Genomic DNA, 27533 nt, shown 5'->3' with positions numbered 1-27533 from the left:
ACAAGCAAACTAATGGTCCCAAGGTTAAGGAATAAAAAAGAGACATTTTTCCCCCACCAACATGACTACTCATGGCATGACTAAGACAAGTAAGGACAGACCTTTTACATGCAGAATGGGACTCCAAAGCCTCCTAACATGGTAGCTAAAATGACTCCAAAAGAGTGTATGCACCAAGGCTCAAATGTAGGCATAAGAGGGTACACCCTCAAGGCATAAAAGAGGTCATGCATGCACACATACAAACATGATTCTTGGACTAAAATGTGGTCCTAAATGATGTTAAATCATGAGGGTGATCACAACCATGCATGCTAGAGGTCAACATGCTCAAAGCTTTCAAGCCAAAATACATAGCACCTATAACAAACATGTCAAGCATGACCAAATGGATAACCAACAAACTTTAAGCATGGAAAAACAATACTAAAAGCTTCATGGAACTAAGCCAACACACACAAGAATCATGGCCTAATCATGAGATGCACTTCTAAGCAAAATGGAGCAATACAAAGCAAGTACTACAAGCATACAAGGAGGCACAAATCCGGCCAAAAACAGAGGTTACATATGACCTAAAACACCTAAAAAACTTCTGAAATGAGGCCAAGAATGATCAAGCACACATGCTACCCTTTTAAGCCCAAAAAGCAAGGAAACAAAACAATGAAGGGAGAGGGGTGTCCCTCCCCTATGCAAGACTTCAAACCATCTTTTTTAACACTGAAAATCAACTGGTTTTTAGTGGTGAAAGGACCAAAACACTGAAGTGAACAAAGCCTTACCAAAGAGGCACCAAAATGGACCAAACAAGGCTTAGAAGGGTGAGTTTGCACTCAAACCACAAAACGACCTTAATGAAAGTTCTAAAGCATCAAAATACAAGCCCTTTTTATGTTATACACAAGAGCTAAAACAGCAAGAAAAATAGTTAAAAAACTATTGCAAGTTTGGGGAATATAAAGCAAGATGCTCACCCTTGAAGAACCCTTGAAGAACAAATGGTCTAGCCCTCTTCTTTTGATCAAAACCAGTCAAAAAACTCAAGAATCAACCCCCCAAGTTCCTCAATCTCGGAGTAAGGTGTAATAGTGTGTGTAATGGTGCAAAAGTAAGGTAAAAACCACCTTTAGGCCAAGGAAACACACACAAAGGAGGGAAGAGAGGGAGATATAGAGATAGAGTGTATCTATATCTCAAAGCTCTGGTTTTTGGTTCCAAAATTCTAACCTAGATCAAAGAGGAAGACCCTTCCTCTTATAAGACTCCCTCTTGCAAAGCTTATACAACAAGCTTGCTTAGAGGGAAATCCCTCCATACACGTGTATGGAGGGAGGCAGAGTTGGTGCCAGCTATCACAGCTGGCACAAAATATCTCCATAAAGTGGATGAACAGTGGTCGGCTGCCCAAAAAAGTTGTTTTGACAAAAAAGAGTGCCGACCGGCAACAAACTATGCCGACCGGCAATAAAATGTGCCGACCGGCAACAAATAGTGCCGATGGAAGCAGAAGACCAGCCGGTGACCTCTAGCCACTGCCGGTGGTGTGTGGGGATGCCTTACAAGGCCTTCCTTGCCCTTCCAAGGCAAAACATAAGTGTTCGGTGTGAAACCAGACACTAAACGGTCAAGTTCGGAGATCCTGAGGCAGGGCGCGCGAGCCGAGGAACTCCAAACGAACACAAACACGGATAATCACCAAGCGTTCCAAGCGGTGACGTCCAAGTCTTGAGGACGGTCAAAAATGGGGTGTCTACAGTTGCCCCTCTTTGACAGAACTTGAAAGTCATAACAATGACGGGAGTGAATGTCAAAGCCCAGAGACGACCCATTTTAGACGAGGCCGAAGACGTAGACAAACATGCAAGACAATCAAGATATGCGCCCGATGGCAGGGGCAAAGTGCAAGACAATGCACGAAGCCGAGCATAACTTATGATCATGCAAAGAAAACTGTAACGAAGCATACATGCGACAGTTTTAAGCTAACATACACCGAACTACACTACAATGCAGAAAGGATGTAAGAGAATTATGCAATTCTCAAAACGTCTCACTCGGGAGATACAGTACTTGTGCGGCTCGTCTGGTTGCACCAGCTTCAAATGAACCATACATACAATATCGTGCCTAAAAAGAAAACAAACTTAACAGGTACAATATCGTTAGCAACATGCATAGTAGTATACTCGAAATGCGTGACAGCGCAAAGCAAGTGGGGAGCATAACAATGCTGTGGAAATACGAACATGTAAGTGGAGCATGCGGTCTACGCTGGTAATGAAATTGATCATAAGCATGCGGTCTACGCAAGCAACGAAATTAATAAAGATGTGGTCTACGCAATCAAAACATGCGGTCTACGCAGGTAAAGAAATAGTAAAGATGCGGTCTACGCAATCAAAACATGCGGTCTACGCAGGTAATGAAAATAGTAATGCGGTCTACGCAATCAAAAACATGCGGTCTACGCAGGTAATGAAATTAAGAAATATGCGGTCTATGCAATCAAAACATGCGGTCTACGCAGGTAATGAAATTAAGAAATATGCGGTCTACGCAAGCAATACATGCGGTCTACGCAAGTAAAGAAATTAAGAAATATGCGGTCTACGCAATCAAAACATGCGGTCTACGCAAGTAAGGAAATAATAAAGATGCGGTCTACGCAATCAAAACATGCGGTCTACGCAGGTAATGAAATTAAGAAATATGCGGTCTACGCAATCAAAACATGCGGTCTACGCAGGTAATGAAATTAAGAAATATGCGGTCTACGCAAGCAATACATGCGGTCTATGCAAGTAAAGAAATTAAGAAATATGCAGTCTATGCAATCAAAACATGCGGTCTACGCAGGTAAAGAAATAATAAAGATGCGGTCTACGCAATCAAAACATGCGGTCTACGCAATCAAAACATGCGGTCTACGCAGGTAAAGAAATAGTAAAGATACGGTCTACGCAATCAAAATATGCGGTCTACGCAGGTAATGAAAATAGTAATGCGGTCTACGCAATCAAAACATGCGGTCTACACAGGTAATGAAATTAAGAAATATGCGGTCTACGCAATCAAAACATGCGGTCTACGCAGGTAATGAAATTAAGAAATATGCGGTCTACACAAGCAATACATGCGGTCTACGCAAGTAAAGAAATTAAGAAATATGCGGTCTACGCAATCAAAACATGCGGTCTACGCAGGTAAAGAAATAATAAAGATGCGGTCTATGCAATCAAAACATGCGGTCTACGCAATCAAAACATGCGGTCTACGCAGGTAAAGAAATAGTAAAGATGCGGTCTACGCAATCAAAATATGCGGTCTACGCAGGTAATGAAAATAGTAATGCAGTCTACGCAATCAAAACATGTGGTCTACGCAGGTAATGAAATTAAGAAATATGCAGTCTACGCAATCAAAACATGCGGTCTACGCAGGTAATGAAATTAAGAAATATGCGGTCTACGCAAGTAATGAAAGGTATTGTTTACATAGCATGATTAAAACAATTTGTGGAATTCACAAGACATGAAAAGGATACAGGGCGGGACATTCTTCGCACGCATCGAGCATTGTTCGCAGAAGTTGTGGCCTGAGGTCAACTCGAAGGTTCACATTTCAAAAGTACGCGTCTTCGCATGGTTTTAAAGTAACGAAGGTGCGAAAACGCGTCGTTGACCCGAACAAAGGTACGGAAGGTGCGTTGACCACAAGGGGAGTTTCACTGTTATCAATTCTGATACTTTGCTTCCTTGTCACTCTATGCTTTACTTTCCTTTTTACTAGTAATTTAAGCACATTGCACTGCCTCGGGCAGGTTTTATTCTTTTTCAAAGTTACACATTTTGCAAAACACGTGATGGGAATGAAACAATCCATTTTGTTCAAAAGATGTTGCATTTGTAAACTTCCTATGCATCGCATCGCAAGGTATCACACCACAATGTGAATGAAATTGAACTCATTTTGGAAATTTGCATCGTAATAATCAGGTAGTGAACCGACTTATAACTTGATAAGCAAAACAAAGACATAATATAACCAAACAAGCGTGAGTACAACTCGATAAACAAATCAAAAGCTCAAAGAGGGTGAAATACAACTCGATAAGCAAATGCACAACAAGTTGTCAATCGGACAGGCGTGCCCCCGCAAGGATCGATCGCCGGAGAGGGGTTGGAGGTGGTGAAATTCCCCGATGCCTAGCATAAACAGCTTAGGAAACCATAAGGAAGCTCATCGGCTTGGGGGAGAGACCACCGGCTACAAGGAATGGCTACCAGCCATAAAATTGCCTTGTCGGCAAACTATTATGGCCGGTCGGCAAACAGTTTGGTCGGCCGGCACTAAATGAGGGGATCAGCAAAATGTTGACACCTGTCCCCCACTCAACCTTATCTCCTACAAAAGATCCCAACTTCGTAGTTTTTCTCATTTTCACACTGATTTGCTCCAATGGAAGAGTTTCTTGCTCAAAACCTCACAGCTTGGATTGCTAGCTTGGATGGCTCGGAAAAAGTGAATTTCCGGGGTTTTGGCATAAATGCACTATTCACTCTGGGTCGCACCCCCTTGCACTTCCCGTTTCTTCATGCCGCGGCAAGGTTTTGGAATCCGGTGACACATGTCTTTAGCTTCGCCGGGCAAGAGATATGTCCTACCGTTGAAGACTTCCGAGCCTTAATGGAGTCCGAGCGCGACGAGGAGCTCCTGCCCCAACCTAATTTTGGTCATGCCCAATCCTTAGGGCGCATGTGTGGACTCAGCATGCGTGATGCTCGGTCCTTGATTTGTGACGGGATGCTGGACATTCCGAGTTTGGCCAATCGATTTTCTGATGCTGGTGATCGCAACAACCATCACTGGCAAGGCTTCCGGCGACACGCCCTCTGTTTGTGCATGCTATCCCATTTTCTATTTGTCTCAGGCTCTGGAGGAGCTAGTGTCCGGCTGATTGAGGTTGCCCAAGGCTTGAGGGAGGGCAAGAGCTGTATTGCCATGACTCTGGCCGAGACGTTAATGGGCTTAGGCGCCTTTTATCGCCATGAGACGACCAGATTAGCAGGAAGTCCACTACTACTACAGGTAATGTTTCCCACCCAATCTCGCATTCATGTATTGCTCACATCACTCGGCCCTCAAGCTCGGTCTTTTCTCACAAAACCCCATTCTCACTCTTCTCTCCTCGTACATCTCTCTATTCTTTACTCTCTCATTTTTCAATCCCTCCCCAGGTATGGTTGATGGACAAACTGCAGGTTGTGGACTCTTGCCCAGCGTATTCAGCTCGCGGCTACTTCTTCCGGCACCGTCTAGTCAATGCCTTGGATGAGGGATGGTGGTTCGCTTGGATGTGCCGTTTGTCCGCAGACCGTATTGCTTGGCGGTGCCCTTGGCTGAACCTCCCGGCAATGAGTTACAACATGCCCCGGCAGACTGGGATTCAATTGGTTGGTCTCACTCACTGTGTATTCTATTTCCCATTTCGGATTCGACGCCAATTTGGCCATGATCAGACCTGCCCACCAGAGGGGATAGAGTATCCTGCTGTATTCCCAGCCCGAGGCACACAGCTTGCTTGGCAGGCCACCGCGTGGAGGATGAGAGAACTCCTGGCCCCCGCTCCTACTTTCAGTTGCACTTTGTCTGACGAGTGCGTGGATTGGCTCAACGAAGAAGCACAGATTGGGCCCAGCTTGGCATCAGAGGCTTCGACCAGCTCTGGGAGGGGGCACAGGAACACCTGACTCGACTATGCCCCAGATTTATTGCTTTATTAGTACTTCCAAGTTTTCTTTATGAATGTAATAAAAAGCAACTTCAATTGTATGTAAGAGCAGGAGAACTCTGTTTTGAAATCAATGAAATTGAAAGTTGCGGTACTAAAATTTTTCCGTTTGGTCCAAAAATGGTCAAAGTTGTAAAAGATTATTTGAACGAAATCAACTTTATTAAAACTTCTCAAAAACATTTTTGATGTGGATCAGAACTGGACACGCCTGAGATTTGTCACTGAGATGCACAACCTCAGATACCCGCAACTGGAAAGTTGCCCCTAGTTTGAAGAGCGCTGCAGCACTGCACAGCAACAGAAAGTTGCCCCTAGTCTGAGCAGCACTGTACTGGGGATGCCAACGAATGCTGATAGACAAAGATGACTGAGACGATCAAATGGACAAAGTTGATCGGGGAAATGTTATGGCTGAACTTCAGGATGAAGCTGCCTATGTATCCCAAGGATGGGAATCAAGCCTTACGTAGTTCCGGCTTAGGTTCGCTCGAGTATTTTCACTCTCCTTTTGCGCTCTAACTTTTGCCAAGGCCGCCCTTTGCGGGTTTTCAGCCTTGCGAGCTCAGTTTTTATATTTTCTAAATTTTTGTGCTCTGACTTTTGCCTAGGTCGCCCTTTCGGGTTTTTGGCCTAGCGAGCCTCTCAAGGGTAGTATTTCTTCAACTTGTCCATGTTGATCGGTTGGGAGAATTCCAAGCCATCTAAGTCCATCAGAACCACAATTCCACCTGACCAGATAGCTTTGATGATGTAGGGACCAGTCCAATTGGGTCTGAACTTGCCCCTCGGGTCGTGGATGGGAGCTCGGTTGTCTTTGAGCACCAAATCCCCTTCCTTTAGATTTCTGGACTTAACCTTCTTGTTAAAAGCCCGCGCAATTCTGCGTTGATAACTCTGGACGTGGTACAGTGCTTTCAGCCTTCTCTTGTCAAAGAGCATGAGTTCCTCAAACCTGCTCTGCTGCCAATCTGCCTCAGCTATCTGACACTCAGCCAATACCCGTAAAGATGGAACTTCAATTTCAATAGGTAGAACGGCCTCCATTCCATAAGCTAACGAATACGGAGTCGCTCCGGTAGAAGTTCTGATTGAAGTCCTGTAGCCCCACAGAGCAAACGGCAACTTATCTGGCCAATCTCGATAGGTCTCCACCATTTTCCGCAGTATATGCTTGATGTTCTTGTTGGCGGCCTCAACTGCTCCGTTGGTTTGCGGCCGGTACGTAGATGACTTATGAAAAGCCACGTTATACTTTTCCAACAAGTCGACCACTTCTTTCTTAAAGTGGGATCCATTATCCGAAATGATCTCGTTTGGCACCCCGTAGCGACAAATCATGTTGTTTCTGATGAACTTTGCGACGTGCGACGCCTTCAACACCGCGTATGATTGGGCCTCGACCCACTTTGTGAAATAATCTATCGCTACCAGGATATACTCATGTCCGTTCGACCCCTTCGGGGTAACAGCTCCGATCACATCAATTCCCCAAACGAAAAATGGCCACGGGGACGTCATGTTGTATAGCTTGGACGGTGGGATGTTCATACGGTTTGCATGGATCTGGCATTTGTGGTATCGCCGAACAAAGCCGATACAATCTTCCTCCATGGTTGACCAGTAGTAGCCCTGTCTGAGGATCTTTCTGGCCAGCATTACTCCATTCATGTGTGCACCGTACTCCCCTCCATGGATGGCCTCCATTAGGCGCTTCGACTCTTCAGCTTCTACACAGAGCTTATGCATTCCCAGATGACCCCTTTTGTACAGCTTACCCCCGCAGATGATGAACTGAACAGCCATTCTTCTAATGGTCCTCTTATCCTTAGCACTTGCCCCTGGTGGATACATCTCCTTTTCTAAGAAGTTCCAAATGTCGTAATACCAGGGGTTGTCGTCTTGAGCCTCATCTATGGCGGAAATCGACTCGTATGCTGGTGCAAACTTCTGATCAATGATGACTGGACACATCCGGACTCCGGACGGGATGTCTATCATGGAAGATAGAGTTGCTAATGAATCGGCGAACCTGTTGTTCTCTCTTACTAGGTGGGTGAAATTTAGCTTCTCAAACCGAGGAATTAACAAATCCAAGGTTTGGTGGTAAATTATCATCCTTTCCTCTTTGACTTTCCAGTCTCCTTTTGCTTGAGACACAACAAGGTTCGAGTCCCCAATGACGTCCAACCGTCTTGCCCCTAGTTCTAGGGCTGCTTCCAGACTAGCAATACATGCCTCATACTCTACCTCATTGTTCGAGACTTTGAACTGGAGCTTGAATGCTAAAGGGATACGGGAATCGTCAGGCGCTATCAACAACACCCCTATCTCATACCCATACTGGTTTGACGCTCCGTCAAACTACATCGTCCAAGTTTCATCCTCGATGTGTAGAATGGCTTCATCTGGGAATAGGTACTCAACCGCTTCATCCCCCTCAACCGGGTGGTCGGCAAGGAACTCCGCTACCGCTCTTCCTTTCACTGACTTGCGTGTTACATACTTCAAGTCGAATTCAGAAAGCAATAGCAGCCAACGGGCTAGCTTACCCGTAAGTGCTGGTTTCTCGAAAAGATATTTGATGGGATCCAAACGTGAAACCAACATTACAGAGTGAGCTAACAGGTAGTCCCGCAGCTTCCTGGTAGCCCATACCAAGGCCAAACAAGCCTTCTCCAGTGGTGTATAGCGGGTCTCGTAATCCAGCATCTTCTTGCTCAGATAGTAGATAGCCCTTTCCACTCTGTCCCCTGACTCTTGCGCGAGCATACAGCCCATGGTGGTCTCAGTTACCGAAAGATACAATATCAACGGTCTCCCCGGCTCTGGCGGTGACAACACGGGCGGGTTCTGTAGATACTCTTTGATCTGTTCAAAAGCTGCCTGACATCGGCCGTCCCATTGGAACTTCTTTCCTTTCTTCAGGAGACCAAAAAGTGGTTCACAAGTCAAGGTTAATTTAGAGATAAACCGTCTTATGAATTGCACTTTACCTAGAAAGCCTCGCACCTCCTTTTCAGTCCTTGGTGGTGGCATTTCTAAGATGGCCTTGATTTTGGAAGGGTCGACCTCGATGCCCCTTTGTGTAATCAGAAACCCTAGCATCTTCCTTGCTGTAACACCAAAAGTACACTTCTGGGGATTCAACCGCAGCCGAAACTCTCTGATCCTTTGGAAGAATTTTTGTAAGGCGGTGTAGTGGCCTTCTCTTTCTTTGGACTTGACAATCATGTCGTCCACATACACCTCGACCTCTTTATGGATCATATCATGCAATATTGTAGTTGCTGCCCGTTGATAGGTAGCTCCAGCGTTTTTCAGCCCAAATAGCATCACTCTATAACAATATGTACCCCACGGGGTAGTGAATGCAGTCTTCTCCCGGTCTTCGGGTTCCATTACTATCTGATTATAGCCTGAAAAGCCATCCATAAATGAAAGCAAGGCGTGTCCTGCCGTGAAATCTACCAATTCATCAATGTGCGGCAAGGGAAAGTCGTCCTTCGGACTGGCCCTGTTCAAATCTCTGATGTCTACACAAACCCGAATTCTGCCGTCCTTCTTCGGCACCGGAACAATGTTGGCCAACCAAGTAGGCTATTCGGACACCAGCAGGAAGCCTGCATCAATTTGCTTGGTGACCTCTTCCTTGATCTTAAGGGCCCAATCAGGGCGGATCCTTCTGAGCTTCTGTTTGACAGGTCGGGCCTCGGGATCAAGAGGGATCCGGTGCTGTACAATCTCAGGATCGATTCCAGGCATGACTTCGTAGGACCACGCGAAAACGTCTTTGAAATCTTTTAACAAAGCGACTAAGCGCTCGCGTTCCTCAGAAGACAACATGGACCCGATCTGGACCAGACGCGGGTCCTTCTCAGTACCAACATTCACAGTAGTGATTTCATCCATTAAAGGTTTAACAAATCTTTCCTGCTCTTGATCAATTAACCGTTGCAAAACCGGAGGAATTTCTTCCTTGTCGTTTTCATCAAAATTTTGAAAATTCTGATTTAAGCAATAAATCAAAGGCACAGAAAAATACTCCGAAACCACATCCACGCCGTTCTCATTAAATACTTTCGAGCCGTCGGATTCCTCTGTTACAACAGACTCAAAAGAAAATGAAAATGACGACCTAGACAGGACTGTGGCATCCGGGTTATCACCCCCAGGAATACCGGACTCAGACTCAGTTGAGCCGGAACCTGATTCCGACACACAAGATTCGGTGGAATCAGATTCCGGCTCACTACCTGACCCGGTGCTGCTAAATAAAAAGCCTTCTTCATATTGCCAGATGAGAGAAGGTGCGATGGACGCATCCAAAATAGCTGATGGTAGGCCCGCAGCCGCTTCATTCCCAATCACACATACCGAGGAGCTATCCCCCAAGAACCTCTGTTCGATCGGAGGATCTGAAAGCAGACACGCCAGCGCTGCCCCCATTTCGTTTTCATCGTCCTCAGACTGCACTTCCTTACTTTGCTCAGCCTCAGCCGATAGATCTGTCTGCCCTTCGGCGATGTCATCCTCAGGTAACTGTAAATCAAAGAAGATCTCAAACCCCGGTACGCACTTCTTTTCCGCGTTGAGCCACGGCTCTGGGAAGCCACAGAACGGAAAGTCCTCCCCCTCCCGGACGAAGCGTCCGTTTAGGGTCCCCCGAATGGGCTGGTGCATCAAGTCAAAGGGCTTCCCCATCTGTTTCACCCTGGCCCTGCCGGCCATTTCCTTTCCTTTCCTTATCCAATCCTCTTTGGTGGGAAGGTAGCCCAAACCAAAGGTATGAAGGTTATGCAGCACTTCGGCCAATGTTGCGACACCTTTTCGGCCGCTCTTGCCTAGTCCCATCCCGGGGATGTGCTGGAGTTTGTTCATGAGATAGACTGCTTGGGCACTGACATATACCCTTTCGTTAGCTGCCATGATGTCCTGTACAACCCGAGCCTCAGCCAAGGTAAAGCCTGATATGAACACATCTTCCATACCGTGTTCAATTTCTAGGACAGGCGTGGATACTTCTGGTGGCGGATGAATTGATGAATTTCCGAAGACAATGGCCACTCCCTTCCCATAGGGATATTTCACCACTTGATGTAGGGTAGAGGAGACCGCCTTTACCTGATGCAGCCACGGCCGCCCCAAAAGCAGGTTAAACGTTGCAGGAACCTCCAAGACATGGAAGTCTATCTCGTGCTGTCCGGGCCCAACCTTTGTTTGAATATTAACTGTTCCCATTATTTCCCGGCTTGTGTTGTCATACGCCCGAATTACCTGGGCCGTTGGCATGAAATCCGCGACTTTCAGACCAATCGCATAAGCTGTCCTTGCCGGGCAGACGTTGATGGCGGACCCCGTGTCGACAAGCACCACAGGTATCCATTTATCCCTGCACTCCACAGAGATGTAGAGTGGCTTGTTATGGTTCGCACCCTCGGGTGGCAGTTCTTTGTCAGAAAAACTCAATGCTAGGGAACTTCCTCCCGAAAAGACTAAGTCCACCAGTTGTTCGGGCGTGGTGTCTATGGACAGCTTGGCCTTGTCCATGGCTGTAAGGACGGCTTGTCTATGTACTCGAGAAGCCATAAGCAGTCCCCAGATGGAGATGTCTGCTTGTATCTTTTTCAATTGTCTCAATACGGCCTTATCTTCGAGTTGCTTTTCTTTTTGCTTCTCTGCCTCCTTGTCTTTTCCCGACGCTTCCGGTTAATCTAGGTGTGGAGGCTTGAAGTACCGTCCACTCCTAGTCATGTGATCGACTTCGCCGATATACTAAGTATCATCTGGCTGGTTATCTTCCCAATCTTCGTCCGTGTGGGCAAGACATAGATCGTCGTCTTCCCACCACATACCATCTGCAGCCGACAGGCATCTGTCTGGTTCTGGCATAACTGTCCCGATACTTGCAGTCCCTTTTATCCCTATGCTTGCAGCATTCTCCATTTCTGTACTTGTGGCAGTCTCAACCCCCACATGGCCTTTTGCCTTCCTGATCCTCTCAGAATCTTCGAATCTTCCCTGTTCTGACTGTGTCAACGCAATAGATTGCTCAATGATCCCTGTACTCAAAATGCTCCATTTCTGAGCGAAACTCTCGACACCGGCGCTCTCCGGCGATGTATTCTGTTCTTCGACCTTCCCGGTTGTTATTGACACTTCTGCCCCTGCCGGGCCTTGTTCTGACTGAAATCCTCCTACCACATCTGGCTGATCGTCCAACCATCTCGTGGCCTCAGCCGCTTCCTCATAATCGACCCAGTTGACGGTTGGGTCTTCTGGGTCTTGGTTATCTTGAAACTGGAACTTGGCAAGATCCTCTTCCACAGCTGTCAAATCATCTGTTCCCTGTCCTGGACTGTCTCTTTGGATTGCACACAGCTCTCCCCCGACTGGAAATTCGACATCTGGTCTATTCTGGCCCATTGGTGAAATGTAGTCACTTGGACTATAAGCGTTCCCAACATTACTTCCAGATTCCGCAGACTCTGGCTCGACAATCTCTTTCCTGTTCTCGATGGTCACTACCACTAGCTTGGGTTGGGTTATGGAGACGTCCATCATGTACAAATCGGTGCTATCAGGAAGGAAAACCTCCGGCTTAGGTAGGTAGGAGAGTGTGATATAAATACTAGGATCGTAGGATGCGACCCCAGTGTGAATGAAATTGACTCTTTTGGGTGGTGGAACTTGGTTATGTGCGGGGAGAGGATTTGTAGTAACATTGGGTTTTTCAGGTGGTAAAATCACCCCATTATCAATGAGATCTTGGATTTCGTGACGCAATCGAAAGCACAGGTCGGTGTTGTGACCGTGCTGCTGGTGGAATGCACAATACTTGGCTGGATTGTGGGTGGCGGGGAGTCTTTCGAGTAAGGGCCGCGGCTCTAGGGGCTTCAGATGCCCTTTTCTGATCAAAACCCCCAAAGCTTTGGATAGGGGGATATAAAGTGGAGCGAAGGTTCTGGTATTTCTGGGAGGGTATTTGGTTGTTTGAGGGTTGCTTCCAGATGCACCGGAGAATGGTGTGGCTGCTGTAGTTCTTGGGGAAGGGTTGGTGGTGACCATACTCACTTCAGAGGTTCTGGTAGTTGTAGCGCCACTCGGGCCTGCAGTAGCATTTCGATTGAAAGTTCTGCGGGGTTGTTCCCGGTCATTATCAATCAGGCCTTGTTTTAAGGCATCCTCGATCTGCACCCCCATTTCATGTAGATCAGCAAAAGTAGGGAAGGGGATTACAATCATCTTCTGCATTAGCTTCGGCTGAAGATTGTGCACAATCATCCAAATCTGGTCCTTGTCCGTGGGTCTTAAGGTCATCATCGAAGCCTTAGCCCGCCATCTGGTTACAAATTCTGAGAAACTCTCCTTGGTTTCTTGTCTCGTTGTCTCGAGATCCCGGGTCGTGATCTCGATTTGTGTGTTATACGAGTACTGCAGGATGAAGGCCTCAGCCATCTCGTCCCAACTTCTCTTGACGTCATCTTCCAATTTTGCATACCATGCTGCCGCTACACCCGACAGGGTCCGGCCGAATAAAGACAGCTTCTGCAATCTAGTGAGGCCCATTGGCCTTAGGACGTCTAAAAATAGTCGCAGGTGTACCATGGGATCCTCAAATCCGTCAAAACGATCGATTTGTGGCATCTTAAACCGATCTGACAACGTCACGGCTGTATCAGTGTATCCGTCTCCAATGTCCGGAATGGACTTCGCACCCTGAGACTTTTTGAACAGCTTTTCAAGCTTGTGCATTTTCAATGCCACGGGGTCCACCTCGGACTCGAAGGGAGAATCTGATAGATTGATAGGAGTGGGTGCCTTGGATTGCTGAGGCAGGATCGGGGGTGGAGCTGGCCCCGTTGGGATGTCCGTATCTTCTTGGACGTTCCGGGCATTTGGAGTCTCTTCGGGTATCGGAACCCTTAGTGGGGGAGGGACTTGCTGTGAAGCTGACGTCCCAGTTTGCTATTGCAATCTCACAATTAACTCCGCTTGCTCACCCATAACTGTGGCTTGTTGTTTCGTGAAATTCTGCCTGTCGGACAGCATCCTGCTGCATCATTTTCATGCTTTCCTGAAGTTGGCGCACCATCTCCTCTAAGCTAGCCATACTATTCCGCTCTGGTTGAATTACTGGTATATGTTCTCTTTCTGTAGGTGAAAGAGGACGCTGATCCCTACTGAACTCAGGTGGGGTAGATAAGGCCCTCTGAACTGACTGCTGAACCGATGCCCTCTGCCTAGTTGCCTTCCGTTTAGTAACCGGGGGTAGAGAGTGGTACACTGGTTGTCCTGCTATCAGATCCTCAGATCGATGGAGTCGGCGACCTCTGACCTAGAGTGCTTGGGGGATGTCTACCGGGTTGGAAGCAATGATGCTAAACTACCTAGCAAAAAGATAAATAAAGCAGTAAATAAACAAGCAATCGGACGGCATAACTGTTTTAAAATAAACACATACAACATGCAGTTGGGCATTCACAATGCACAGTTCGATAAGCCGAACACACTGTTCCCCGATACTGATCACTGTTTCCCGAAATCTCTGTTCCCAAAACTGAACCCTGATATCCGCGGATAACTGATTCTCATAAACTGATGCTGATGCCCTCAGGCCTAATACTCAATCTTGCAAACTGATATGCACGTTCCTGTAGAGCAACACTCTAAAAGCACATAGCAGGTAAAGAGAGCCAAAAACACCCCTATGTTGGGGTAGGGTTTCCCTGTCCTATTTTGTTAGGAGCTAGGGTTTCACTATGCACGCAGCAGTTCTCAAACAACCTAACATCGGGTAAGCAGCCTGTCCTAATTTGGAATGGTCACTATGGATCCGAAAATGTACTAGGTCGAGTGGTCAGAAAGGGTGCCCCAGTAAACCGGGGTTTGTGTTCCCATACTGTCAGAGCCCATAGCCGGTCAGCCTTATGGACATGCCTTGACAAGACAAGCCTCCGGCAAACCGTTCAGGAATGGCAGATAACAAACACTGTGTTCCTAGGCGCACCAATGCACATGCAATGCAAAGAAACACACAAGCGAAATCAAAACAGGATATCACGAGTTTGAGTCAAGCTCTCTAAAATTCCCCAGCGGAGTCGCCAGAAACTGTAACAAGTCCGCGGAGGACCTCGCTACAGTTCAGACTCTCGATTTGTGTCGGTTCTTAATCTTGAACCAAAGAGTCCAAATCCGGCAAATCGTTTTGAGAAACAGGTTTTTTGAAAAGAAGTGCCAAACATGGACTACTTTGCCAGATACAGAGTCGCCACCTAAATATTTTTAAATGGGGAAATTTAGGAAACCCTGACTCGGTGCCGAAGGCCACGTGTCCGTCATCACCAAAGTTGCCTCGGCTCGGGAACTTGGGTACGATCGGGGAAAGTCAGCTATGAGCACCCCCTCTCGCCCGGTCTGAAGACCGGCCTCTACTAACCGTGATGTCCAATTTTGAAAACGTTATGTGTTCTTAAACCGGTTATTAGCCTAGAATTACTATGTTGTGCGCGCAGCAAACAAGTATAGACCAAATCGCCCAAATTGGAACAAAACATTTCATGTTTGTTTTGAAAATGGTTTGCTACTCGCAAATAGGCTAAAATGCGGATTTTGCCACCCTCAAGTGGGCTTTTAGAAAAGATGATTTTGCCACTATCTAGTGGGCTTAAAACTCACAGTTTTAATGCATTATTCCAATTTAGGTAATTCAACCTCCATCCACAGGCATTCAAGCAGTTATATCACATAAGCAGCTAGCCTCATGGTAATCATGCTATCATGGCAACATTCACACGCATGCGATGTGCTAAAGCATAAAAGCTTACCTAGTACTCCATGCCAAAACAGTAAACTAGTTAGCAAAATGTGCGTGTCCTAGTTCATGTTAAATTGCCTAATGCAACACATACAAGATGCAATTTAGATAGGCTCGGTTAACCTAAGCATGGCATATGTAATGCGATCAATTATCACATATTTGATTTGTAAATTGAAGTACAAATGTAGTTAGCGTGATGTACCGAGCCTAATACATGCAGTACAAATGCATGAATGCACGCATGCATAGCATAAGGTATGCTGAATTTAAACATGCCCTAATCTACCATCGTAAACAGGTAAATAAAAGGGAAGGAAGACGTGAGGTTGGAAGACATACACACACTCACACACAGTTATTATAGATTTGCCTTCACTCGGAGGACCCAAATAAATATTACAGTCCCAAATAATAAACAAATAAAATTATTACAGAATTTCTAATTAATTAAAAGAAAGGATGCAAAAGAAAGAAGAGGGTGGCCACAGCCTCTGCCTCGGGGTGCGCAGATGATGCATGCTCGGAACTCGGCTCGCCCGAAAAACCCGTACCGTACCCCTGCCACTTCTGTTTGTACTGCCTTATCTCTCTGAAAATTGCCAAAGTCCTGGAGCAGGTTCCTTACACACTGCAGAGCACCACCGGCCAGACAGAATTCCTACCGGCACTCCAGAATTTCCATCGGCTGTTGAATTGATAGTCGGCACTTAAAAAATTGCCGGCCGGCACTGAATTCTGCCGGTCGATAGAAACTTCCTGCAGGGACAGTTTTGACAGCAAACAGAGAATAGACAGTGCATGGCATGGGGCTTTCAGGCACATGTAAGCATGGTCATACTTCCTATCATGTTTTGAACTCAAGGAAGCATGTCCCTCGATCCTCGAACCATCAATGGTGCATGGTGATTCGAAGAATCAAATTTGCCATTTGACATAAAGATGCATGCAACAAACAAAATGAAAACCGAAGCCTTATCAAGTTGGAGTCAAAGGCGCCGGTGACCAGGAATCGAGGCACATTACATCATTTGAAGTATGAATGTTCCTTGATTCCCACACTTGGTTTGACACCCCAAACCAAGTAAATGCAATGCATGTTATGCAAACATGGCTCAAAATGCAACATGATACCAAGATGCAAGGCACAACAAGCATTATGCAACCAACATGACAAATGTGTAATGCCAAGCATACAAGGTGCAAAAATGATGCAACATGGACCAATTTGACAATGGGATTAATATACTACAAGGCTTAATGAAGTAACCATGCAACAAATATGAAACAGGCATGCAATGGGGCCTAGAACCATAAAGGGGCAGACCTTAAACCATCCCAAAACAACGGCCAAAAGATGTCTAAAAGGTGGACCAATACTCATGCTAACAAGCAAACTAATGGTCCCAAGGTTAAGGCATAAAAAAGAGACATTTTTCCCCCACCAACATGACTACTCATGGCATGACTAAGACAAGTAAGGACAGACCTTTTACATGCAGAATGGGACTCCAAAGCCTCCTAACATGGTAGCTAAAATGACTCCAAAAGAGTGTATGCACCAAGGCTCAAATGCAGGCATAAGAGGGTACACCCTCAAGGCATAAAAGAGGTCATGCATGCACACATGCAAACATGATTCTTGGACTAAAATGTGGTCCTAAATGATGTTAAATCATGAGGGTGATCACAACCATGCATGCTAGAGGTCAACATGCTCAAAGCTTTCAAGCCAAAATACATAGCACCTATAACAAACATGTCAAGCATGACCAAATGGATAACCAACAGACTTTAAGCATGGAAAAACAATACTAAAAGCTTCATGGAACTAAGCCAACACACACAAGAATCATGGCCTAATCATGAGATGCACTTCTAAGCAAAATGGAGCAATACAAAGCAAGTACTACAAGCATACAAGGAGGCACAAATCCGGTCAAAAATAGAGGTTACATATGACCTAAAACACCTAAAAAACTTTTGAAATGAGGCCAAGAATGATCAAGCACACATGCTACCCTTTTAAGCCCAAAAAGCAAGGAAACAAAACAATGAAGGGAGAGGGGTGTCCCTCCCCTATCCAAGAATTCAAACCACCTTTTTTAACACTGAAAATCAACTGGTTTTTAGTGGTGAAAGGACCAAAACACTGAAGTGAACAAAGCCTTACCAAAGAGGCACCAAAATGGACCAAACAAGGCCTAGAAGGGTGAGTTTGCACTCAAACCACAAAACGACCTTAATGAAAGTTCTAAAGCATGAAAATACAAGCCCTTTTTATGTTATACACAAGAGCTAAAACAGCAAGCAAAATAGGTAAAAAACTATTGCAAGTTTGGGGAATATAAAGCAAGATGCTCACCCTTGAAGAACCCTTGAAGAACAAATGGTCTAGCCCTCTTCTTTTGATCAAAACCAGTCCAAAAACTCAAGAATCAACCCCCCAAGTTCCTCAATCTCGGAGTAAGGTGTAATAGTGTGTGTAATGGTGCAAAAGTAAGGTAAAAACCACCTTTAGGCCAAGGAAACACACACAAAGGAGGGGAGAGAGGGAGATATAGAGATAGAGTGTATCTATATCTCAAAGCTCTGGTTTTTGGTTCCAAAATTCTAACCTAGATCAAAGAGGAAGACCCTTCCTCTTATAAGACTCCCTCTTGCAAAGCTTATACAACAAGCTTGCTTAGAGGGAGATCCCTCCATACACGTGTATGGAGGGAGGCAGAGTTGGTGCCAGCTATCACAGCTGGCACAAAATATCTCCATAAAGTGGATGAACAGTGGTCGGCTGCCCAAAAAAGTTATTTCGACAAAAAAGAGTGCCGACCGGCAACAAACTATGCCGACCGGCAATAAAATGTGCCGACCGGCAACAAATAGTGCCGATGAAAACAGAAGACCAGCCGGTGACCTCTAGCCACTGCCGGTGGTGTGTGGGGATGCCTTACAAGGCCTTCCTTGCCCTTCCAAGGCAAAACATAAGTGTTCGGTGTGAAACCAAACACTAAACGGTCAAGTTCGGAGATCCTGAGGCAGGGCGCGCGAGCCGAGACTTCCGGGAACTCCAAACGAACACAAACACGGATAATCACCAAGCGTTCCAAGCGGTGACGTCCAAGTCTTGAGGACGGTCAAAAATGGGGTGTCTACACTATGGGGTTACCATACAGATTTTAAGCCGAAGACACACCCCTGAGTATTTAAACTAGACTTTGGTCTCTGAAATGAGTGCAAGGCAACTTGCCACAACATATTGAAATGTAATTGAAAACACTGCGGAAGGTAACTCAACGAAACTTTGTTAAGTACAAAACAAAGTCAAGAGCAAGAGCAACCAATCATGCAGTTCAAATCAACTAGGGTGTATGAGCAAGCATGCACAATCCAAAGCACATGTATTAATCAGAGAGAAGATGTCAATCCTAAGAGAGTTTTGAAAATAGTTGGAGACAACTTTCGAAAGCTGAATCATAGGGGAAAGTGCCCAACGAATGGCTTGGAGCAGATTGAGAGAAAGGTTGGGTTCATGCCCCTTGTTCAATTGATGGTCCGATCAGATATACTGAAAATTGCCCCTAGTGTCCAATCACTGGCCATCGGTTGGGTTCATGCCCCTTGTTCGATGGATGGCTCGATCAGATGTACTCAAAATTGCCCATAGTGTCCAATCACTGGCCACGTTTTTCAACATTATGCAGGCACGTGTGATGGGGATCATTAGATCCTGGAACAGGTGCCAACCAATCAAACCCGTGCTTCTCTTCTTTCACGAGATGTTGAGAATTTACTCCAGTCCCCTCCAATGTAGTGATGGATCCCTCATATACACTTTGCAATGATCATGAATGCGATGCCGCTTGTATGGGCACTCTCAGTTTGTTTATGAATTCCACACATGGACTTGTTTTTGAGTTCAGAGCGAACATTTGTGCATGGAATTGTGACCGTGCCACTCTGTTGATCTTGAGCGACAGACACGCTATGGTAACTCAATGAAAAGTGCTTTTGAGCGACAAACACGTTATTGTGACTCAATTAAGAGCGCTTTTGAACAACAGACACATTATGGTGACTCGATGAAAAGCGTAAACTGAGACAAACACCAAACATGACACAACAAAACTCACAACTGACCCAAAAGCAGAACAAGACTCAAGGTAACTGATCATTTATAGTGCCCCTAGTATTACTTATGTTCCCGTTAGAAATCAATTTTGAGTCCTTTTTTTTGCTCAAGTTAGAGATTTTACCGATAAGTTCAAGTATAGAAAATTGCTCCATTTGTTGATTCAAGCTAGTTCCTTCTTGCCCAAAGCAAGTATGTGTAGTAGTCGGTGTGGCTCATAGATTGATGCGAAGCTGACGACGTGAATTGAGCAAGTTTATTGGGTCAAGATGGATGAAATGGGTATGGTTGAGACCAAACTTTAGGATGAAGTTGCCTATGTATCCCAAGAATGGGAATCAAGTCAACGTAGTTCATTGGTAAGGTTCACTCAGGTGACACTCTCCTTTTGTGCTCTAACTTTTACCAAAGTCGCCCCTTCGGGATTTTTAATTTTACGAGCTCTATTTATTTGATTTCTCATTTTTCATGCTCTCACTTTTGCCTAGGTCACCCTTTTGGGTTTTCAGCTTAGTGAGTCTCTCAAGGATAGCATTACAACACTTGCTGTGAATTTGATCAACCATAATGAGTTTGCCTTAGGCGACGTGCCTGTTAGGCGGCATGGCCAAAATCAATGTGACTTGATGGTGCGTGCTAGGTACGGACGGGTGATAACGCGATACGTGGAAGAAACGGTTGGAACAGTGAAGCATGACAGCTCATGTACACGAAGAGTATGTACGTGATTCTTGAAATCTAGAGTAAAGGGGTTGTGACCTCGATCAGAGGTGCGATCTTGGTCGAGATGTGTAAAGAACTTGAGAATTGGTTCTTGATTCCTAATAAAATGGGCAACTGAATCTTAGTTACTTGAAGCCGATGAATCATGATCTCGGTCAGAGAGAAGAATGAAATTTTTGTCGACATATGGTACGGACAAACGATGTAGGTACCACCACCTTAGATTGCCGAGGTAATAGAACCTATGGGGTAGTTGTGGGGAAGTGTTTTGTGAATGATAACACGTAGCTAAAGTGTCAGCTAAGGTATCACGTGGCCTGGTTATATTTTCCAAGATGATCTCGGCTAGGCCGAGGTTATCTGCAGAGATACCGGAATCTGAGATAAATGCATAAGGGACAATAAACCTAGAACATGGGAGGATCTCAATTTGGATAAGGATAAAACTCAAAGGGAGTTTATCCCTATCCAGCTGAGGGTTCAAGATGAGCATTGAGCCTGAGTCCACTGAAGTGAGGTTTCTAAAGGGATCGGGTCACTGTTGGTTATAAAAACAGGACACCCCAATGGGTCCCAGGTATGTGTGATATACTGTGAGCAGTGATTTGTGAGTTAAATACTTGAATTAATATCTTTGAGAGATTATTGACTTGATCATCACAGTGCCCCTAGGTGGTGAAGCACCGCAGTATTCTCATCTTCTTGTTACAGGTTGTTGGGCTTAATCTATTTTGCCGATACTCTCTAGCTGAGTTTCCCCTTTAGCCACGAACAATCATTCACAAAACACTTCCTCACAATTGCCCCTTAGGTTCTATTACCTCAGTAACCTAAGGTGATGGAACCTACATCGTTTGTCCATACCATACGTCGGCTAAAAATTCATTCTTCTCTCCTATCGAGATCACGATTCGTTTCAAGTAACTAAGATTCGGTTACCTATTTTAACCGGAAATATTCTAGATATATGTATGTCACACTTCTAGAAGCCATTTCATAATTCCTATGTAAATCTAAAATAGATAAAATGTACCACCCAACATATATATTCTAAAAAATTGTAGATTACTTTTTTCCAATATGAAGATGGTGCCTGCATTTATTGCACTATGTTTTGCACTATTGGAACAAAGTCCACTCTCGCATGTTGGGTTGTATTTTTTTAATATAAAAAGTTACAATGAAATTTTTAAAAACAATCATCGTGTTCATTTTTGTAAGATTTTTTTTTTTTTTTTTTTTCGTGTGTTTCCACAAAAATTTTTCAAAATAAGTTTCAAAACAGTTTAAAAAATAAATTTCTTGTTTTTCAAAAATAAAAATAAAAAACAAAACACAACCAAACAAGCTTTTTAAAGAAACTTTACAATGAGTATCAATGTGTGATTCATCTCAATAGAATTCTATTTTCTCATATCTAAACAGCATTTGTGGAAGCTTTTAAATTGCAATTGGATAATTAAAATATGGGAAAATTACAACAACAACAACAACAATAACACAAAAAATAAAAAATTAATTAAAAAAAATAAAGTTTAAACATTATAACAAAATAAATTATGAGTATTTAATTTCATCAATTTAAATCCAAAACTTTTGATTTGTTTTCAATCTAAATAATTTGCTTATTTTCATAAGTAAAATCGATAGGAAAAAGAGTCTTTTAGTCATTAAACTTAATGAAAATGATATTTTAGAAATCATATATATATATATATATATATTTACATTGAGTTTAACAATTAAAGTACTCTTTTTCTATTGATTTTACTTAATGAAAATCGGTGAATGCTTTAAATTAAAAATAAATCAAAATATTAGGGTTTAAATTTATAAAATTAAAAATTAAAAATTGAGGGTTTATTTTGTTACAAGGCTAAAACCTCAACTTTTTTTTTTTTTTTGGGTTGTAATTGCCTCTTAAAATATTTATATAGAGAAACAATCGAGAACAAATGCCTGGAAATGAATGGACAACAAGAACATTTCTGTTGTGTAATGAACACTCTGATACAAAGAGAAATTCAAAATCAACAATAACAGACACAAAGTGTTAGCATACTTTGTCATTAGTACAAACCACTACATAAAGAAACAAGGTACAACACAAACTAAGATACTAATTATAATAAGCATAATTTGACATTTGAGACTGAACTGAAATGAAATTTCAAAGAAAAATTGCAAGTATGGAATGCCTAGAAGTGCGATTATGGCGACCAAAAAATCAATCAGATCCCTTGAGTTTCTTAGCAATTCCAGCAATGTACTTCCCTTGGTGGAAAGCTTGCTCTAGTTCAAGCTCTGAAGGCTGTCTCGTGCCATCCCCAGCATATGTTCCTGCACCATAGGGGCTGCCACCCTTCACCTTCTCCATCTCAAACATGCCGGCTCCAAACGTGTAGCCAATAGGCACAAAGATCATTCCATGGTGAACAAGCTGAGTAATTGCTGTTAATCTGTGTGGTTTAAGCAAGTTCATATATAAGGCGTTTTTCATTTCTAGTTTCAAACAATAGCACCACATGCACAGAATTAAAATACAAAAAAATATATAGAAAGTACATTGTGTGGTTTAGATTTAATTTAAGTATGGCCCACATAAATAAATCTCAGTCACACATTATACTTTTTGTGTTTTAATTATGTGCAACTATCATTTTTGAATGTCAAATTATACGATGAACGAGAATATGAAATTTCACTACAAGAATGGAACTTACGCTGTAGTCTCTTGACCACCTCCTTGAGACCCCGTGCTATAGAATATGCCTGCAGGCTTTCCAGCAAGCTGTTGAGTTTTCCATAGACCTCCGGTTGAATCCAAAAATGCTTTGAATTGAGCAGCCATCATTCCAAATCTAGTTGGGAAACCAAAAATGAACCCGTCTGCCTCAACAAGCTCATCGGCTGTAATGACTGGCACATCACCCTTCGGTGGTGCATACATCTTTCCAAGAACCTCATCAGGCAGTGTTTCGGGGACCTATTCAGTTTGGCCACCAATATAGATAGTCAACATTGTTCTAAACTTTTTTTCCACAACATAATAACACACCACCGAAAAATTTTGACAGCAAAAGTTTAAGAATTTGTGAACATTAGCATATAGAGAAGATTAGCATGGCCACAAATGCAACAATGACATGCACAAATTGAGAAATGGTCCATGATCTCTATTCAAACTACGAAATATTTTCTGACAGTCATTAAAAAATATTTTTTTTTAAAAAAAACATAGTTGACTAAGTTAGGGGATGAATGCAAAGAAAAGCACAGACCTGCCATAGTTTAGCCTCCACTCCTTCAACAGAAGCAGCTCCTTTTTTTTATCTCTTCTGCTAGTTTTTTAACATGTCCGTACATCGAGTAGTAACTGCATCAATGATAAAATGTGTTTGTTAACCCAAAAGTAAGAAACAAATAATAGCGAAACCAATCAAATCAATGATTGAAAACAATTAATTTACGCAATATCCTATTAAAATCTTTTATTTCGAAATAAAGCTACAATTGATTTAGTTTTACTATGATTATTGATAGGAAGATTAGCATGAGGTATAGCATAATGTTGATAACCCATGTTCATGAAATAGGAGATGGCATAAAGCGCATGTATATTTCAGCATCACTATAAAAGACGTGCATATTTCAGACCCACTTTCCAGGGAAAAAGAAAGAGATTTGTCATGGAAACAAACTAATTGGGCAATAGGTACCACATATATTGGGTCCAAGGCATTAAGCACAGCTTCTCTCTCTTCTGAACCAATATTCTGGTTTCCATTTCTTCTCTCTCTTCTAGTTTCTAAAGATCCAACATGTTGAGTTTCCTTTTATTATACATCCAAAATGATAGAAATTTATTTCAAAAATTTTCAGTCATTTATCTCGAAGACTTGAAATTTTTTAACCAACTGAAACTAATCCAGTTTACAAGAATTTTTGTACGACCGCACTTCACTAGGACGTTAAAGTTTGAGTCTTGACATTCCTCGGGTCACAGTCTCAATGTACCTAATTATAAAAGTAATACTAATAATAATTCTAACGTAATAAATTAAGTTAGAAATTCCATTTTTAGAGCTACCAATAGAAAGGAAAAGAAAATACAAAACCACATTTAACAAATGACAAACAAATTTGTCAAAAAGGGATTGTTTACATGTTACTCCTCTGTTAGTTAAAACATTACAAAACCAAGACGAACAAATTCAGAGCCAAACTTCCTAAATTATTTCAGAATTGTTCACACTAGTCATTTCCACTACACAACCCTTCCAAAAAAAAAAAAAAGATAATTATAAATTATGCGTATCAAATATCAAATTTTTTTTTTTTTATAACCGGGTGTCTGGGCCAATTTACGTGCATCTTGACTAATTCTGAACCCAAGCAAAGTGTCCCTCTATATGAATCAGGCAAATCTCGTGCAGAGTCCACAAGCATGATCCCAAAGAGATGATAGCACCTAGTAGAAATTGAACCTAAAATCTCAAGAGCGCCCAGCTCCAGGCCCCAAGCTACACCCACTACGCCAACCCTTGTGTTCATATCAAATATCAATTAATCATCAATTGCATATCATATATAACAGAAGACAAAATGAAAAGAGCTGGAGCCAATCAAATTTAGGTATGTACCTACACACTTGTAACTCATCTCATACATATATATAGTGAGGAATGATGATAGAATCTACAGCAATGACACTGAAATCTTAATTATCAAACCAACAAATTTGGATATCAAACATATCAAGTAAACACAAAGTTCAGATAGATAAGTTCAAAGCTCACAAACCCATATGATCAATTTATCTTGAAATGCAATAGAACCAAACCAAGAAAACAGAGCAATAATCAAGGCAGAGAACTACCAAAAAAAAACACAAATACAATGCAATACAAGTGTGTGTGTGTGTGTGTGTGTGTAGAGAGAGAGAGAGAGAGAGAGAGAGAGAGAGAGAGTAATGCATACACAATATAGACTTTGGTTGCCATTGGAAGTATTCTCTTTCTCTCTGTAGAAGTTTTGTTTTGTGATTTCAAAGTTAGACAGTGGATAGATAAAGGAAGAGAAAGAAGGCCTTTCTCTATTTATAGTGCAGAGTGATTAATCTAATAATTATAATTAATAGGCTAACTGCGTCATTAGTTGTGTCATTTTGACGAGGGGTTGATGTCACGGCCAACATCATTATTAATTTATTATTATGGTAATAATACTGGATTAAAAAATTATTCCATATTTTAATTTGTTCTAAATAATGGGATCATGGAGATCTAAAATGATATTTCCTATTCCAGTCATGGTATAGAGTTTGGGCTATGCTAGGTCAGAAATTTTTGGAGATTGCTAATATAATACTCCAGCAAAGTAAAGTAGCATTTAATTGTATGTAACTTGTAACTCAAGTAGTTTTTTTTTTTTTTTTTTTCAAGCCAATTAGATTGTTTAGTGTTTGGCATACCCCTAAATTAAAAGGGTAAACTATCAATAATAGTTTGATTTAATTCCCATCAAATCCTATTAAAAATAAGTCCTAATAAAATTGTGGTTAAAAATAATTTTTTATGACAATTTTTTGCATATATCGCTAAAAATTGACAATTAGTGACTTTTTGTTTGTCACGATTTTAATAAATTGCCGCTAAAATTTACAATAAGTGACGTTTTTCTGTGATAAAATTTTCAAATTGTCGTTGAAAGTTGAAAATTAGTAATGTTTTTTTTTTGTGACGATTTTTTTAAACTGTCGCTAAAACTTATAATTAGTGACATTTTTTGTGACAATTTTTAAACTGACGTTTTTTAATAATGTTTAATGAAAAATGTTATTAATTCTCACAGGACTTATTGGATAATAAGTTCACTTATTAGGACCAACCTACATGTAAATCCCTATCAGTGTTTGTTACTTTTAAATGCCAAATAAATAACTATATATAAATGAATTAATAACTATATAAGGGGATTTATTATTAAATTTCCCTTAATTATTTAAGGATAAATTATATTTTTTTACAAAATTTCACTTTAATTTTTATTGTTTTAAATTAAAAAAAAAATTATCTTTACATTTTAAGTCCAATTTTAATTTGATCGTTTTATTCAAATTTCTATTAATGTTTTTGCGTGTACACTTTAGTAGGATGAAAAGTGTCCAAAAATTATTAATTCTAACTTTCAATTTAAATAAAAAGACCAAACTAAAATTAGATTGTTCAATTTAAAATAATAAAAATTAAATTGAAAATCGGAGTAAACTACCGGAGTTAAGTTACTCATTAATTTTTTTTTTTTTTTTTTTTTTTTCGGGGGGAGGGGGAAGTTGCTCATTATTTCAGTCATAGAGTAGTGCTGCACAAATTTTTTTTTTTCATTTTATTATTATTATTATTATTTTTTATCGACAGAGGGGTTCATTATTAAATATTTACAGAACCTACTTTTACTACTCTATATGATTAAAGTGTAAAAAAAAAAAAAAAATTTAAAGACCAGCACCTGATATTATGCATGAACTTCCCCTGCAATTGTGTCTGGCAACACCTGGAAACACCAACAGGCATTTCCCCTAACTTATAAGTTAAATTTTATTTTATTTACCTTTTTTTATGATTTTTTTTAATTACTTTTTTGCTCTTTTAAATTTCAAAAAGTTTCAAAGTTTTGGATTCGACTCGATTAAACAAACCGGAAAAGTAAATATTTTTTTTAAAAAAAATTGAAACAAATTCTAGAAAACACAAAAAAATATAAAATAGTTAACTTTTTTTTTTTTTTACTTACTTATTTATTTTTAAATTTTTATTTTTATTTTTTAGATTTGCCTATTAAGTCGGACCTCAAAGTTAAAAAAATATTGGCAAAATTTAAAAGCAAATCACTAAAGACAATTTTTTTTTTTTTGTAAAAAAATATGACTTCTTAAGTGGGTACGAGATTGGTTGACATCATTGGCCCTTCAATAAATAAAAGGCAAATTACATATACCTCTCTCGAAATTTAGCTAAATTACAGATACCTTTCTGAGATTTCGAAAATTACAGATACCTCTTAAGGTT

General features: G+C 42.0%; 1 protein-coding gene across 1 annotated transcript; it reads right to left on the bottom strand.

Moving 5' to 3' along the window:
* Positions 1 to 22429: 22429 nt before the first annotated feature.
* On the bottom strand, positions 22430 to 25466 carry LOC114259601 (putative NAD(P)H dehydrogenase (quinone) FQR1-like 1). The gene is given in 5 exon segments (XM_028199636.2): positions 22430 to 22922; positions 23187 to 23449; positions 23745 to 23792; positions 23794 to 23839; positions 25444 to 25466. Coding segments are annotated over 5 exon segments (612 nt in total). The 3' UTR covers positions 22430 to 22690.
* Positions 25467 to 27533: the final 2067 nt, after the last annotated feature.

Source organism: Camellia sinensis, chromosome 9, assembly GCF_055761805.1.
Source record: "Camellia sinensis isolate YWXY chromosome 9, ASM5576180v1, whole genome shotgun sequence".
NCBI classification, from domain to species: Eukaryota; Viridiplantae; Streptophyta; class Magnoliopsida; order Ericales; family Theaceae; genus Camellia; species Camellia sinensis.
The sequence above is the reverse complement of the archived record's forward strand: the minus strand, read 5'-3'. Positions and strand labels throughout refer to the sequence as shown.